Source organism: Loxodonta africana, chromosome 11 (assembly GCF_030014295.1).
Source record: "Loxodonta africana isolate mLoxAfr1 chromosome 11, mLoxAfr1.hap2, whole genome shotgun sequence".
Classification (NCBI taxonomy): Eukaryota; Metazoa; Chordata; class Mammalia; order Proboscidea; family Elephantidae; genus Loxodonta; species Loxodonta africana.
Window position 1 is genome coordinate 96,039,826 of NC_087352.1, and position 16,941 is coordinate 96,056,766.

Below are 16,941 nucleotides of genomic sequence, written 5' to 3' on the forward strand. Positions count from 1 at the left end.
AGTCCCTGATGGAGCAGGTGAAAACTGGGGTGCAGAACTCAAATTCCAGTAAAAAGACCAAACTTAACGGTCTAACTGAGAGTGGAGGGATCCCAGAAGACATGGCCCCTGGACTCTGTTAGCCCCAAACTAAAATCATTCCTGAAGCCAACTCTTCAGACAAAGATTAGACCGGACTGTAAGACATAAAATGATACTTGTGAAGAGTGTGCTTATTAGCTCAAGTAGATATGCTCATCAGAGATTATTCTTATTTCACTGAGATTTTCAGTGGTTTCATGCGATATTAAGTAGCCACAGTGGTTGGGCTCTTGCTTTGCCTATTTACCAAAATCTGACATGAAGAATGACTATACTGTACTAAGAGAATATAGTACATACAAACAGTAATGGTTATATGGAACAGTAGTTCTTCTACTACCTAATGTCGTTCAGAAAAGACTTTCAGCATTCATGATCCACAGCGGCTTACATTGCCTTTCTGGCTGATGAAGGCTCTCTTAACTCTTCTGTGGCAGTTTGCAAACTGAGGAGACTGATGAAAATAAGATGGCAACTGAAAAACGTGTATGTAGAAACCTTGTAATGAAGCTAAACAATTTTTATAATTTATTAATTGTCTAAATCCGCAAAAGCTGAATTAGTACAGATAAACTATTATATCTGAGAGTTATAGGAAACATTAGCCAAATATCTGCAAAGGGGAATAATTATCAAATTTAAAATATTTGGGGTTATATAGAACAGTGCTTTCCAACCTTCTGTGACTCATGGTTTACATAGAACATGATAGTATTTTTACAACAGGCTGGGATGAATGGATGAAGATGCTCATGACCAAAGGGGCTAAGATAATCATCCTGAGGGCTGAGGGAATTAATATCTTAGCACTGTTATAATCCACCTGCATCATAATAGTTGGAAATCTCCTAGTTGGAGCTTAAAATAATGGTTGGTTTAAGAAGATCTTTTGCATTTTTACAAGAATGTGTAAAAAAATAAATAAATAAAGTACAATATATAGAGAGGTTAAATATGTATTGTTCACTTTTGGCCACAATGGTTTTAAATAATCAAGAAAGTTAAAATACTTACAGAATAAAAAGATCTTGGTTTGGCAGTTATCAAATGAATGTCTCAAACTAAATCACTCTAGAGTGGCAAATGACTGCTGAACTATTTCCTCAACAAAACCCACTCAGTTTGCTACTATTGGAAAAAAATCCTGATCAAGTAGGAAGTATGATAACACTCTTGATTAAATATCAGTAAGAAAAATAATTACAGTATCAATATCGGAAAGTACTGATTTAATTGCATTATAAACATTGCTATAACAAAAACCAGTGTAAAGCTCCTTCCCATCATGGAGAATACAGGACCAAATTAGGGGCCAAGTGTAAAATATTTAAAAAGTTGGCTGAGAGCATATCCAATATATAGAAAATCAGGGGTATCTGGAAAAAAAATAATAAAGTGACTCAGAAATACCCTGGGTTACTAGCCTCGTTTTGACAGAAGATCAATACTCCATAGACTAAGGGTCAAAGTCAAATATCCTAAGGACCATCTACATAGCTCCTACGTGGGACAGATGCAGTGTGTAGAATCCTAAAAGAATAAACATAGAAGCAGGCAAAGACGTGGGATAGCAATACGGTAGTCCATACTGTTATCTGTCTTTTAACCCACAATCCAAAGACTCTGTGATTGTAGATACCTTCCTCTGTCCTCCTGGCACCTTAGAAATGTTAACCAATTGTGTGTGACACATTGTTCTTCAGAGTTTTATGATTAAGATCAATAGCATTTTTATGAAAACAAGATTAGGAAGACAAGTTATAGACAGGCATTCTTTAATTGGGCTTTTGCTCCCCAAGAATTGTATGGTGCTTGCAGCTTTTTATCTTATTTTCAATCAGCTTAAGCTAATGAGTTGCTTAGTAGGTGGTGCTGGAGGATAGAGCTGACTGAGGCAGGCAGAGATCAAGAACATGGCTTATTAATTAAAATGTGGAATAGAATACATATTATATCCAGGAAGCATATGTTATGTTCCAAGTGCTTGACAACATGTTAGAAGGTATGGTGGGATGAATAATGAATAAGCATCCAAAGATATCAAGTCCTAATGCCTGGAACTTGTAACTATTACTTTATTTGGAAAAAGGCTCTTTGTAGATGTGATTAAGTGTCCTGAGATTATTAGATTACCCTGGATCATCTGGGTGGGCCCTAAATGCCATTAAAACTGTCCTAAAAGATAGAGGCAGAGGGAAATTTCACAAAGATAGGAGAAAGAGACACACAGAGAAGGTGACGTGAAAATGGAGATAGACACTAGAATGATGTGGCCACAAGCCCGGGAATGCCATCAGCCACCAGAAGGCAGAAGAGGCAAGGAACAGATTCTCCTCTAGAGCCCCCAGAGGGAGTGTGGTCTTGCTGGATTCCAGACTTCTAGCTTCCAGAACTGTGAGAGAATAAATTTTTGTTGTTTTAAGCCATCAAGCTTGCAGTGATTTGTTACAAAGCCACAGGAAACTACAACAGAAGACAACGAAAATGTGAGTGCCTGAGGGAAAAAGGGTGTGGATGACAAACCTGTCTCTATATGTGACAAATCCCAGACACCTCATATCTCAGTCTGAACGATCTTTTAGTGTTAGATGTGCTTACCTACTCTGGCAATGTCTTCATCAAGACCATTCAATTTCTGGTCAAGAATGGCTGAGTGAGACTCCAAATTGCTCATGTATGCCTGATACTTTTGAACATCTGCTTGCAAGGAACCTTTCAGTTTCCTCAATGACTCTAGACGATTCTTTAAGAGAAAAGAATATTAAATTAGTTTCTTTCATCAATAATCACTCCATATTTTGTCTGCAAGTAAAGCAGTATTGTTTAAATTCATCTTAGAGAAAGGTCAATTACAGGTTTCCTTTCATTTTTAGAAAGAGTCAAAAGAACAAAAGGGGACTTAAACCAACAGCCAGGGTAGAAAAGCACATTTTTCCATCTGATGTTTTACAGAACAGTCTGGGTGCTTTGGTAACATAACACACAAAATAAAATTAGACATACGGTTATTACCATTTAGCTTTCAGAAAGCCCTCAGGACACCATATATTATATAAACCCGTTTATTACCATTCCTTTTTCACTAACTACAAAACTCAGGGTCTCTTGTGAATAATACTCCCTGAAGGTATATAACATGGGTACCTTGTACAAAAGATACTTTTGGTCTTATGTAAAGAGGTGAGAATCTTTCATCATATTCTCAGTACCATTAGTCTAAGACTGAGAGACCACAAGGGAAAACAAAGCTCCACAAATACCAAACATGTTTTCATAGGGAGTTCTGCCCTATGTAAAATAATTTAATTTTTTAAAAATACTTGTTAATCTTTTTTTTTCCCCAGTAAAAAAATCGTTGGTATTCTCTGAGGAGGCCCACAAATCTAAAAGAGCCCCCGAATGTATATGCCTATTGAAGACAAGCATGTTTACTAACCGGTTCTTTTTCTCTCTCGCGCTCCAATCTTGCAATCTGCTCATTCAGCGCTTTGTTTTTGGCTGCTAATGATTCCAACTTGGAAGCATCCACATTAAACAAATCCTCTGGAGACAAAACCAGAAGGCCTTACTTCAAATCTGCCCGGAACGTTCTTCCCCAGGGTTTCGCCATCGCTTGCCCCCTCACTTCCTTACATTCTACCCTCAGTAAAACAGCAAAGCCTTCTCTTCATGCCACTGCACTCTCCATACCCTTTACCCTGCTTTATTTTTCTCCATAGCACTTACCATCATTTGACTTACAGTTATTCATTCCGATTACTGTCTTTCTGTCTACGAAAATGTAAGTTCACAAGGGCAGGGATTCTTATCTTTTATTCATGACTGTATACTCAGTGACTAAATGGTGGCTAGCACACAGTAGGTAAACAAACAGTTGTTTGAAATAATGAATGCAATTTGTATGCTCAATTATATACAGAAATACTAAATAACTTACTAGATACTTTCTGTATGAGGTCAATTACCAATATTTCTCTTTGGGAACAAAACAAAACAAAACACCCCCCCATTTACCATGCTCCCTTTCCCATGTGGACAAATTGAAATTGTTCCGGTTATTCTTCAGGAAGGTTATCCTTCCAGAGGGAACATATAGGTAAGCTTTCACCTTTTGTGCTAATAGTGGCAAGATGATATTCTCCTCTTTTGCCTCTCCTTTACCTACCACCCTGGCATTTTATACACAAGGCTATTGCAGTTGAACATTTTAGGATTATCCAGTAAATACCGAATGCCACTAGATTATAGTTGAATGAAATAAATAATTTCCTTATTCAGACCATTAACTTTCTGCTACAAATTTTGAGAGATTTTAGGTCTTTTGACAAACTGGGGCTTTAAATTAACAATAATAAAGCAAGGCTATCACAAGGATATTATTCTTCAAGAGAAATAATATTTGCAGGTTATCTTCTGGGAAACCCTGGTGGCGTCGGCAGTTCCAATCCGCCAGGTGCTCCTTGGAAACTCTATGGGGCAGTTCTACTCCTCTGTCCTATAGGGTCGCTATGAGTCGGAATCAACTCAATGGCACTGGGCTTGGTTTTGGCTTTTGATTATCTTCTGTGCTCCTGGTAGTGTCCAGTACTTTACATACATTACCATCTAATCTTGTAAAACTTTGTTAGCCAGGTTATATAGCTTGTTAAGGTCACATAGCCAGTAAGGGGTTATGCCTCAGCATTCTTTCTGCTTATTACTTCTCGCCACCAAAGAAACTATGAGGATAAAAATCAGCAGTCATCAAAATGCATTTAAAGTAAACCGGTTATATAAACACAGGGTAGGTTAAAATAAACTACAACTCCAGAAAAAGAATTAATTTAAATGACCAAAAGCAAACACACCAGGGAGGAAGAACACTTACTAAGCTTTGACTGCAACTCCGTGTTCATCTCTTCGAAGCTGTCTGCACCAGTCATAAAACTCTCATAGCATTTTATGGTGTAGTCCAAAAACAACTAATAGGGTTAAGCAGATTTTAAAAGCAAAGTTATAATTTTTCTGTTTAATTTGTTTTGCTTTTTAAGCGAAAATTTAAATTTGAATTAAATGAATAAACATCAAGAATACTAAGTTATGATACTGAAGAGTTAGAAGTGAAAATACAAATCTAGGGTATATCATTAATTATATGGAATAGACTCTCAGAGTACCCCACTACTTCTAATATGAATAATGAGGATAAAACTAATACTTAAATTTAGATAAAGATGATATATAATAGACAGGTTATCATACCTGTGGAATTTTGGTAAGGTTAAACAAAGAAGCTCATTAATAAATATAATTACACATAAAGTATACAAGCAATCACTTTTAGGAATAATCCACCTTGAGAAAAATACAAGTGTTTTGCTGATCATCTAATTAAATTGACAAAATCCAGTCATCAAAACCAGAATGTAATTAATCAAGGTTGCAATTACATTGTAACTTCAGTCTAAAAAGTGGCGTGATTAAGTGGAGATCTAAACAGAGTATTAGAATTTATTAGCATTTCTCTAGGAGGAAGTACGACATTATGCTTTGCAGACATGAGGCATTTGGGTCACTGCGGATATACATACTTTATTAGGAGGCCAATGATGGCTGATCTGAATTTTCCATAGCCTGGATGAAGTACCTACCCCAGTGTAAATATCCCTAAAGACAAACCTATTCCCTTTGCACTGACGGTCTGCTTACTCAGCAGCCTCCTTATGGCTTAGTTGACACTGAAGGGGTACTGTGAATAGGCATTATGAGTATTTCTGTAACTGGGAAGGTGTACCACTTATGGTAAACTAATAACTCTTCTACTTCACAGATCAATGTCAGGTGAATCTGGTAAGAATGAATCTGTTTCCTTAATAATCTTGGTAAATTCTCATTTTACAGATTAAAAAAAAAAAACAGTTTCTGGACCCACAAAACTGAGGATTAGAATTTTACCATAGTGAAGCTAGATACTCTGATAACCCTCTTTAATTAAAAACAGCACTTTATAGTTTCCAAAGTGCTGCTTCTATATATTGTTATTTAAAATAATAGCTAAAGTAGCAAGAACAGCTTCCATCGGTTTTGCTTTCAGGATGAATGTCAAGAAATTTAATACTCAATAGGTGTTCTTATAACTGTACTTGGGTGAAAACTTAGGCGCGACTAAATTTAGGCCGGTATACACACTGTAACAGGGGTGGAGAATTCTTTCAAGGGTAGGATCAAAGGCTGTCTAGCAGCCTCTCCAGCAGGGATAATTCCTGAAGTGGTAAAGGGGCATGTTTATTCTTTTTTTTTTTTTAAAAAAAAAAAAAAACAAAAAACCATGATATTATGCCAATTAGTTGGTATGTCTTTGAACTATTTCCCAGGCAGGCAGTAATAAAGTATGAGGCTGAATTTATTTACACTTCCCTTTTGTGACAAATGTACCAGAGTTAAGGGTAAGGTTAAAATTAGAGTAAAGGACAGTTTTTTTTTTTTTAGGAGTGTTCCTGGTGGTTGGTCTTTTATGTATACAAGGGGATGTTAATGTACAACCTCAACATTTTAAATCTACTTTTTTGGATTCGCTGTTTTGCTCCATCTGGATATTTATATTTGAGTGTTTCAGGAAATAGGGTGAGGTTAGTTACACAGTTTAGGCTTCCATAAAGCTTGGTGTGGAACCAATTCAGACTGCCTGTTTTTTTCGACCTCAACTACTTTAGGAAGTGGTAATGCTGACTACAGTGGCACTATGCCTAACTACAACAACATGTTACAATTTAATTCCAACCTCGCATTTTTACTTAGGTAACATTTTCAAGTTTCTGTTCCTAGTTATTTAGGAAACTACAGTGTGACTCTAACACTGGAGCCATTGATTAATATTTGTAAAAATAAATTTCAGTAGCCTTCTCAGAGAGCAAAAAGACAAGCTCTACAAAAGGATGTATATTAATAGTGACACATTTGATTACTTAATAATATTAAGACAACTCCTTACTATAGTTTGTGATGAAGTATGGTACCTTATTATGCATAATTCCATCTTCAGTTTCTTCTCCCCAAGGCTGTCCATCATCAAATGAAGGCGAGCTTTCTTTCATGGCAGTGTATAACTAATTAGTACACAAGTAACACATGAAGCTGATCTTTAGCTCTAAAACACATAGCTTTCATGTTCTGTCAAATTGTTCATGTTATTTTTAGAAGCATTTACATTATTGCATGACTAAAATTGTCTTCTGAGAGTTATACTGATCCTGTTGATATTTTGGTAAATAAATCCTATACAATTAAGAATGGATGGATTCCATATTTACTTCTGTTCTAAAGAGAAAAACATGCTGACTTTTATGCTGCTATTAACCCAAGCAGAGCAGATATACACATTTTAGTCCAATTCTAACAGAATCCAAAACGGAATTATCACATAAAAGGTGAACGAATAACAATCATTTCTTTTATGTGAACTAAATTTTGGGGCTCAAATTTTATCAACTGACTTCTTCGATATGTACAAATGTAAATTTGGACCAAATGTTATTATATAAAATCTTCCAAAAATACTGCAGGTACTTGTTTAAGCTTGAAAGTGGTAACAGATGATACACTACCATAAAACATTCAGATAGTTCTTGTAACGGACAAGTTAAAAGGAAAATGGTTAAAGGTTTTTTTAAGGAACAGAAGTCTCATTTTGGAACACCTGTTTTTTAAACTTATTTTAAAAAATATCTTTCAAACATGAAAAAAATTTAGAAAATTTAAACAAAATTGCTATAAAGTGTAAAGATATAAGTGTGTATCTAGTAAGATGAACCCTAAGCTTCTAAGAAAAGGGCTATGCATTAAAAAAAAAATGTACATAAAAGAAGAATGTGGTTTCTGTGAAAACATTTAATTGAATTTTCTTATCCTGGGTCTCATATCTGGGATTCATGAGGGAGGACACTGTCCTTAGTCCAGGGCTGCTTGCCCTCCAGCACTTTTCTATTCCAAAGCCACTCATGGGACTTTCCATACACCCAGGGTGAATGCAGGGAAGCTCCATTATCCTCTACCTGTCCCTCCCTTGATAGAGCCAGAGGTGACAGTCAGATTTAATTAAGTCTGAATAACACAGGGTACAGCCCAAGATGAAGAACAGAATCCTCTACCTTGTCATCAGGGTAGATGAAGACAGAATTTCTATTGCCTTGTCAAAGGTCCTTATAAAAATTCAGTGCTCTGTAAGGTTCGAGGAGAACTTTACACAAGGACAAACAGATTTGAAGGAGTTACTGAAAAGACTACTACAAGTATTGGGAAGGTCTTCCGAACTTAGAAGATTTGGTCAAAATAGTTTCAACTTGAAGTTGTACAGAGATAAATAGAAACATGGATTTGAGTAATCCTTTTTTAGCTAAAGGTGCCATTTTCCACTATAATACCACATTAAGAGGAAAACACAATAATCTCAATAGATCAGGCAAAAGCATATGATAATCTTCAATAATTACTCTTGATTAAAAATTTCAGGTAAACTTCAACATGAAAAACATTGTCTTCTATCTGAACATATGATAACTAGCTGATAAAACAGGAAGTATTTCATTTGATAACAGTGGTAATAAAAATCAACTGAGAACAGTCATAATAATAAAGTAATTCAATAAGGGTAGTAAACACAAAAATAACAACAAAAAAGGCCTGTTCATAATACTAACAAAATACATGGAATGAAGAGCTAACATAATAGAAAATATGCAGCCTGACATCAAAGAAAACTACATTTCACTGAAAGAAGAAAAGAGACATGAATAAATGAGAAGACTAAATATTGTCAAGGTGGCAATTTTCCCCGAACAAATTCAATGTGATACCAAAAACCAAAAAAACAAAACAAACAAACAAAACCCCTACAAGCTATCTTTTGGAATTTGGAAAACAATTTAAAGTGTGAGAATAACCAGGAAAATTATGAAAAACATTATAAACCTTCCTCTACTAGATAAAAATCTATTATAAAGCTACAGGAACAGAATGGTCACAATGCAGGAACAGAACATACCAGTAACAACTCAAAACTGTGGAAAAAAGATGAGGATTAAATAAATAGTACTGAGTCTTTCTCCTCCTTACACCAAGATAAATTTCAGATGGATCAAGATTTAAACACACACAAAGAAGGCATAAAAATACTAGGTGAAAAAAAAAATGGGAATTTTTTTTTCCTGAGAATCAGGGAGCAAAGGAGGCCTTCCTAAGTGTGCCTAAATTTCCAGGATAATGTTACGTGGGAAAGACAATTAGAACAAGAAACTTCAGTCTCCTACTGTTTCTTACATTGCTATAGCGTTCAGCAAACAATCTCGAGCAAATCAAGATAGCAAGGAGGGGATTTCAATGCAGATAGAGGACTTAGAGTCTTTTCAAGAGGTCCCTCCCCAACAGAAGCCATGGCAGCTGGTCCACAAGCTCCTGTATCACTGTGGAAATGTTATCTCCCAACTACAAAACAATGACATAAGCTGTTCAGGCAAAAATCTGTGACAACAGGGGTGTGAGATGGTGAGAGCAGAGTACTCAATTACCATCGGCATCACTAGGGAGAGACAAATTGAATGCATGAATGTTATAAAGTCCAATAGAACCTAGTTTCATTAATGGACTATGGTATTGGATTTCTACTCCTATCTTGACAACCGGAGATAGTGAATGTACTAGCATGGCTCCTGGATCAAAGTCCACCCACCAGTACCCAGTGCCTGCTCATATTTAGTTAAGGGCTTGCTGATGGCCAAGAGAATGTTGGGGAGACAGTATCAGTTTTAAAGATTCCAGCACTAAGTGAGACAGAAAATTTAGAAGCAGTGAAAGGAAAAGGCTACGCTAAAGTAGATAAACTCAACATTTCTGAACAGTCAAAAACCAGGACATACAATCAAAAGGAAAAAGAGGGAAAGTATTTGCAGCATATATGCAGGAGCTAATTTCTCTAACTTAAACATCTTTGACTTATAAAACGTTGCTCTTGCGAATCAGTAAGAAAAAAGAAAAATGGCGAAAAACATGAACAGGCAGTTATAATAAACGTGAAAAAATGTTCAAATTTAAAAACAAACAAAAAATGCAAATGTGAAAAAATCAGCTCTTGTTTTTTGCTTGCCACATTGTCCGCTATTAAAAACATTAATATGCTTAATATATAACAACCTCAATATATAAGGGTCCAAATTAATAGGCAAAAACAAATAATCCAAAGCTCAATTATATATATATGCACACACACATATATATAATATATAAAAAATTAAAACCATCTATTTTTCACCTCCCAGTTGGTAAAGATCTTAAAACAATAATGCCTGTGGTGTGGGAAATGGGCAGGTGCATACACTGCTGAGGAGCTTTTAATTTGTAAGAGTTTTCTGGAGAGAAATTTGTCAGTATGTATCAAAAGCTTAAAAAAAAAAATACATATTTTGTGCAGAAATAACATACCTTTAAAACCTATAGCCCAAAGAAATGTCATCAGTTGTTGTTTCCGGGCTGCAAGATTATAGGTGTACTACTTCTTGGGTGTAATTTTCTGTATTTTCCAAAACTTCTTCAATGAATATAGATTTTAATTGGGGGGGAACCTAATGACTGTCATGAGGAGAAAATAATAAATCTTCTATTTTTTTGAGTTGTAAACCCTCATGAAAACGAATGATCTCCTTGCAGATATGTATACTTCCTTCCCCTCACCTATGCTATCATGTGTTTCGGTCTGAAGAACTTAGAAAATCAAATGTACTTTGAAAAAACTCTGAAGCAGACTTTCAGATAACTGGCAAAAGCAGAATTGGGAAGAGAAACCGAAAATCTTTTTGACAAAAAAATCTTTCTCATATATACACTTGAAAATGACAAATCAAATACCTTGATGCAGTCTATCAGCCAAACCAAGGCTGCCACAATGTGAGGCCATGTATGAGGGGCCCCCACTGTATACATGGAGCTTTTAGATAATGCAAAAGGATACCTGCAAAAAATGAGAAAAGATAAGCTTACTTAATATGTTAATCTAGTAAAAATAAGGTAATCAAGAAGTCACAATAAAAAATTTGGCATATACATTCACAGTCTTGACATACTTAGAAGTTATTTGTTGAGATCTGTCTTTAGTAATCTTACTCTCAAATAATTTTGCTTATTCTTTGGTGTCTTCATTACAGATTGTTCTACATCTAGCCCTCCTAAAACTGCAGAACTTGATTAACAAATAAGTACTGGACTTCTTTCCTAAAAGATCTTTTGTTCCTTTGAATTCAATGTACTCTAAGTTCAGTAAACCACAGGTATGCACTCCTCATCCCCAAATCCATTCCTATTCCTGTGTTTACTCAACAGCAAAATCCTCTAAAAACCAAGCTAAAATTTCTGAAGCCCTTTTTGACTTCATCTCACCCCATTTTCACTACGCCTTCAATCCTGTCTTTCCCACTTCTGTAAAAATTCTGGTATCCAGTCCATCTTTTCTATTTCTCCTGTCACTTAAGCAGTTCAGGGCCTTATATCACTTGTGGTTTTATAACAACCTGAAAAGAGTAAATTGTTTGCCTTTTTAGTTTACTTGGAGCCCTGCTGGCACAGTGGTTAACAACTATGGCTGGTAACCAAAAGGTCGGCAGTTCGGATCTACCAGCCACTCCTTGGAAACCCTATGGGGCAGTTCTACTCTGTCCTACAGGGTCGCTATGAGTCGGAATTGACTTGATGGCAACGAGTTTGGTTTTAGTTTAATTTAGCCTACGTATGGTGCCCACAGTGACCCTCTTAAAGCATGTTATTATTATTCCAATAGTCTCTCTAATGAGAAATATAACATACAAACCCAAGATCCTTAAAGATTCTTGGAACCTCTTCCTCAAATTTTGTATCAGGAAGTTCATAGGAAGGGCACAGGAAGCCATATAGAAAAGTGAAGATCTTTAGGAAGTCTTTAACAGATGGTGCTTGGAGAGATTTCATGGATATACTGTAAGCATAACCATTTTCTGTAAGAAACTATAATAATCTTTATGAAACATGATATTTCATAATAGAAAAATTATTGAAAATACCTAAGAGAACATTCACAATTACAAAATACCTCACAGAGTTGACGAATACACTGCTGAATAAACGCTTTGTCATTTAGTGGTCTTGGGTCCTTGATTTTTTCAGAACTGGAAAATATGCCAAACTGACTGTTCCGGGATCCAGTTCCACTAGTTCTGGAAATGTATTTTTAAAAAAGTCAATTAAAATGAATCCTTCTGTGGTCAAATCTAAATTATATATTATATCTTAACATTAGCATCAAACAAGGAAGTTCAATTCTTTAATTTGTATTTAACTAAACAAAATTCTCTCATCCAAAGCAGAGAAAAAGAACATGTTGAAGGATAAAGCATGACATTATGGCAGTTAAATAACTGAGATATGAGGGAGAATAAACACGCATTCCTGGAGCTCTGCATTAGCAGCACATACACTGCCCTCTAAGAACATAACTTCCAGTCCAGTCTCAGAATGCGGGTATCAGTGCACAGCCCAGGCCCTCTGCACCACCGGCTCTCCAGTCTAGTCAGTCACCTAGGTCCTTTCACCATCCTAGTCATCCCTCCGTGACTACTCTCTCACCCCCAACTCCTTCATTTACCATTATTTCCTGTGGGAAAATTGCCTTCCAGTTATGTTAAAAAAAGGTTGTGTATGCTTTTTCTTATGAACATTTCTATGTTATGCAATACCCATACTATGTATCTGATTGTTATTTACTGTGAACATATATGCTGCTTTTTAGTCATTTATGAATATAGCTATATGCTTTATTCTAAGTCCCCACCCACCAAAACAAAACCTCATTAGTTTAAATAATCTCCGTGTTTCATTTTTCTTACTTTGCTTGTGCTCCAGTTGAGCTAACCAACATAGCCTATTAAGTATTCTCTGAACAGTAATTTTCCTTATTGGACAGATGCCATAAAGCTGAGTTACAATGAACACTGTTGTAACATCTGAACTCTTCGTCCACGCTTCATTTCTCTGTGGAAGTTTCTTGCAAGTTCTCCCCTGCTTGGTTCTTTAGCTTGAGACGTCTAATTCCACTGCTATGATTAATTAGCTATTTTTTCCCTGGGAACTTGCTAATTTGAGAACCACCTTTCCATATACATTCTATTACTTCATTTTTAATATTTTTTACCATAACAAAAAGAGATATATAGAAATATGTGATGGGATTCAGCTCTTATTCTACACAAAACTCGACTTACAGATATCTTTTGAAATTATAAGAGAATTACCCAACCAATCAAAATAACAATTTACACTTAACAGCATAGGCTCTAGAGCCAGAGAATATGGTTTTAAATTATGTCTCTCTTACTAGCTGTGTGACTTTGGGTAAGTTACTTAACCTCTCTGTGCTTCAATTTCCTTATCTATAAAATGGAACAGTAACACTAGCACAATTCTGAGGACTGATTAAAAGAGTTAATATAGATAAAGCATTTAAAATGCTCAGCAAATGACAGGTTTCATAATTATCCACATCATCTCTGAAGCTCAGCTCTGGGATGAAAGCTACATTACAAAAATGTCTTAATATTGTTCACCAACTGGAATAAATGTGAGAAACAGAAGTCTGACTTGATATCACAGCAGAGATTTTTATAAGGTGACAAATATTTCACCTCTAAATATTTTCAAAATAACTGAACAAACAGGTTTGTCTTAAAAAGTTATATTTTGTTGTGGCAAGAAAACAGAACATAGTTTACTTTCATAATTTTAGGGTTGAACATTTAAGATCAATTTTATTGAGATATAATTTGCTTAGAACAAAATGCACCTGTTTAAGGTGCACAGTTGATGAACTTTGACAATGCATACACCTGTGTAATCTTTACTACAATCAAGATACAGGACATTTCCATCATCTCAAAAAGTTCCCTTATCCCTCTTAACTGTCAATCCTCCTCCCATTCTCCGCCCCAGGCAAGAACTGATCTGCTCTAAAAGTAGTTCTCAAAATGAGATCTTGGGGTTGGAGAAGTCAAAACTATTTCCACAAAACTAATACGTTATTTGCCCTTTTTACTCTCAGTCTCTCATGAGTGTACAGTGGAGTTTTCCAGAGGCTACGTGACGTGATACTGCAAGACTGAATGCAGAAGCAGATAGGAGAATCTAGCTGTCTTCTGTTAAGCCAGACATTTAAGAGATTTGTACAAATGTAGAATGCTACGTTTCTAACTGAAATTGCTTTGTCTTTGAAAATAAGTTGTTTTAAAATTTAAAAACATGTTATTCATGTTAACATGTAATGGGTTTATTATTTTTAATTGGATATACAATATTTTTAAAAATTTCGTTTTAATTTTTAATACGGTAAATATCGATAAATATAACCCAGAAAGCAAATGCTCTTAGGAGTCCTCACTAATATTTAAGTGTAAAAAATCTGGGACCAAAACGTGAACTAGATGATGATCCCTCCTAATTTAAAAATGCTGTAACCTAAAGGTTGGCAGCTCAAATCCACACAGTGGCACCACAGAAGAAAGGCCTGGCACCCTGTTCAGTAAAGATTACAGCTAAGAAAGCCCTATGGGGCAGATTTACTGTGTAACACATGGGGTCACCATGAGTTGGAATCAACTTGATGGCAACAAGCTTGGTGGGGTCTGGGTATGATTTCACAGCATCTCAAAGGCAGGCACGGAATTTTAGATCAACTAGATACTTGTAACAAACAGTGGTCTGAATGTGCTAATATATTTCTTGGCACCATCAAAATAAATATAACCATTGCTAACCATTTAAAATAAAGGAAAATTAGAATCTAACTTTGTCTTGGAAAAGGACCATGCCATATAATTTTTTGTAGTCTGAGAGGATCTAGCTGAATGCATGACTATAACAGTTCTTTCATTAGAACTATTCAAGAAATATCATTACCTTTTGCCAAACACAGAGACTTTTCTTTCAGATGTAGATGATGTGGGTTTGTTTAAACTTAACTTTCCAAAGGCTGATTTCTCTTTGCTTTAAGAAAAGGAGAAAAATATCTCTTTAAAATAAATATTAAAAATATTAGTTTAAGAAATTTTTGGAAATATGTTAGACCCAATACCTCCCAATGCCTGTAAAAATAATTCAAAATCATAAAAATTTTCTAGCGTATAAGTTCTAATGCTAAGACATTAAGAAAAATGCAGAACAAATATCACATCTATATTAAGATTTCAATTACTTCATATACTTACGGATAACAACTTTTAGGAGAAATAAAAATTAAAAAATTAGATATGTTTAATCATAGCATGATAGCTACAGTAAAATATATTTTTAATGTTGTCGTATTTGTATAGGTTTAAAAGTATTATTTAAAATCTAAGCTTTCTTAGAATGCAGCTGCTCTTAAGAATATACATTATCTAAATTACAGGCAAAACACATTGGCGATAGTGACCTTTTAGCTTCTAATGCAACTCACGGAATAAATCTTTTTCTTTTTTTAATTTTTTTTTAATTTTATTGTAGTTTAAATGAAGGTTTACAGAACGAGTTTCTCATTAAACAGTCAGTACACATATTGTTTTACAACATTGGTTAACAAACCCACAATATGTCAACACTCTCCCTTCTCAACCTTGAGCTCCCTTTTACCAGCTTTCCTGTCCTCTAGTCCCTGCCCCTGCGCTGGTGTGGCCCTTTAGTTTGTTTTATACGTCTGTGCAATCTCTGGCTGAAGGGTAAACCTCAGGAGTGGCTTCATTACAGAGCTGAAAGCGTGTCTGGGGGCCATACTTTCAGGGTTTCTCTAGTCTCTGCCAGGCCATCAAGTCTGGTCTTTCTTTTTGAGTTAGAATTTTGTTCTACATTTTTCTCCAGCTGTCTGGGACCCTCTATTGTGATCCCTGTCAGGGCAGTCAGTGGTAGTAGCCAGGCACTAGCTAGCTGTACTGGACTCAGCCTGATGGAGGCTGTGGTAGATGTGGTCCATTAGCCCTTTGGACTAATCTTTCCCTTGTATCTTTAGTTTTCTTCATTCTTCCTTGCTTCTGAAGGAGTCATACCAATGGAGTATTCCAGACGGCCACTCGCAGGCTTTTAGGACAACAGAAGCTACTCACCAAAGTAGAATGTAGAACATTTTCTTTATAAACTCTGTTATGCCAATTGAGCTAGATGTTCCCTGAGACCACGGTCCCCACAGCCTCAGCCCAGCAATTCCATCCCTTAGGGAGTTTGGATGTGTCTATGCAGCTTCCATGACCTTGCCTTGTACGAGTTGTGCTGGCTTCCCCAGTACTGTGTACTGTCTTACCTTTCACCAAAGTTACCCCTTATCTATTGTCTATTTAGTGTTTTTCCCTCCCCACCCTCATAACCATCAAAGATTGTTTCTTTTTGTGTATAAACCTTTTCATGAGATTTTACTGTAGTGGTCTCATACAATATTTATCCTTTTGTGATTGACTTATTTCACTCAGCATAATGCCCTTCAGATTCATCCATGTTATGAGATGCTTGACAGATCCATCGTTATTCTTTTATCGCTTCCTAATACTCCACTGTGTGTATGTACCACTGTTTATCCATTCATCTGCTGATGGGCATCTAGGTTTTCTCCATCTTTTTGCTGTTGTAAACAAGGCTGCAAGAACATGGGTGTGCATATGTCTATTTATGTGACAACTCTTATTTCTCTAGGATATCAAGGAATAAATCTTTTTGTGTAAGTAATGTGCAACAGTACAAAAAAATTGTTTAAAGTGTTCAGATGGAAAAATATATACATTCTTCAAATTTTTAAAAGCAGCAGAGGCTCATACTATGTAAACCTAAGTAATCTAAAAACACTTAGCAAGT

The 16,941-nt window shown here is 35.7% G+C and overlaps 1 protein-coding gene across 1 annotated transcript in view; it reads right to left on the reverse strand.

The window, feature by feature from the left end:
• Nucleotides 1–16,941, reverse strand: part of NDC80 (NDC80 kinetochore complex component) — a 51,448-nt gene that overhangs the window by 31,406 nt on the left and 3,101 nt on the right. Inside the window, exons 3-10 of the mRNA XM_010586843.2 lie at nucleotides 15,025–15,111; nucleotides 12,170–12,293; nucleotides 11,912–12,084; nucleotides 10,957–11,059; nucleotides 7,077–7,166; nucleotides 4,949–5,042; nucleotides 3,518–3,624; nucleotides 2,680–2,824 (exon numbers count right to left, since the gene is read on the reverse strand). Coding sequence (XP_010585145.1) covers nucleotides 2,680–2,824; nucleotides 3,518–3,624; nucleotides 4,949–5,042; nucleotides 7,077–7,166; nucleotides 10,957–11,059; nucleotides 11,912–12,084; nucleotides 12,170–12,293; nucleotides 15,025–15,111 — 923 coding nt within the window. The remainder of the gene's footprint in view (nucleotides 1–2,679; nucleotides 2,825–3,517; nucleotides 3,625–4,948; nucleotides 5,043–7,076; nucleotides 7,167–10,956; nucleotides 11,060–11,911; nucleotides 12,085–12,169; nucleotides 12,294–15,024; nucleotides 15,112–16,941) is intronic.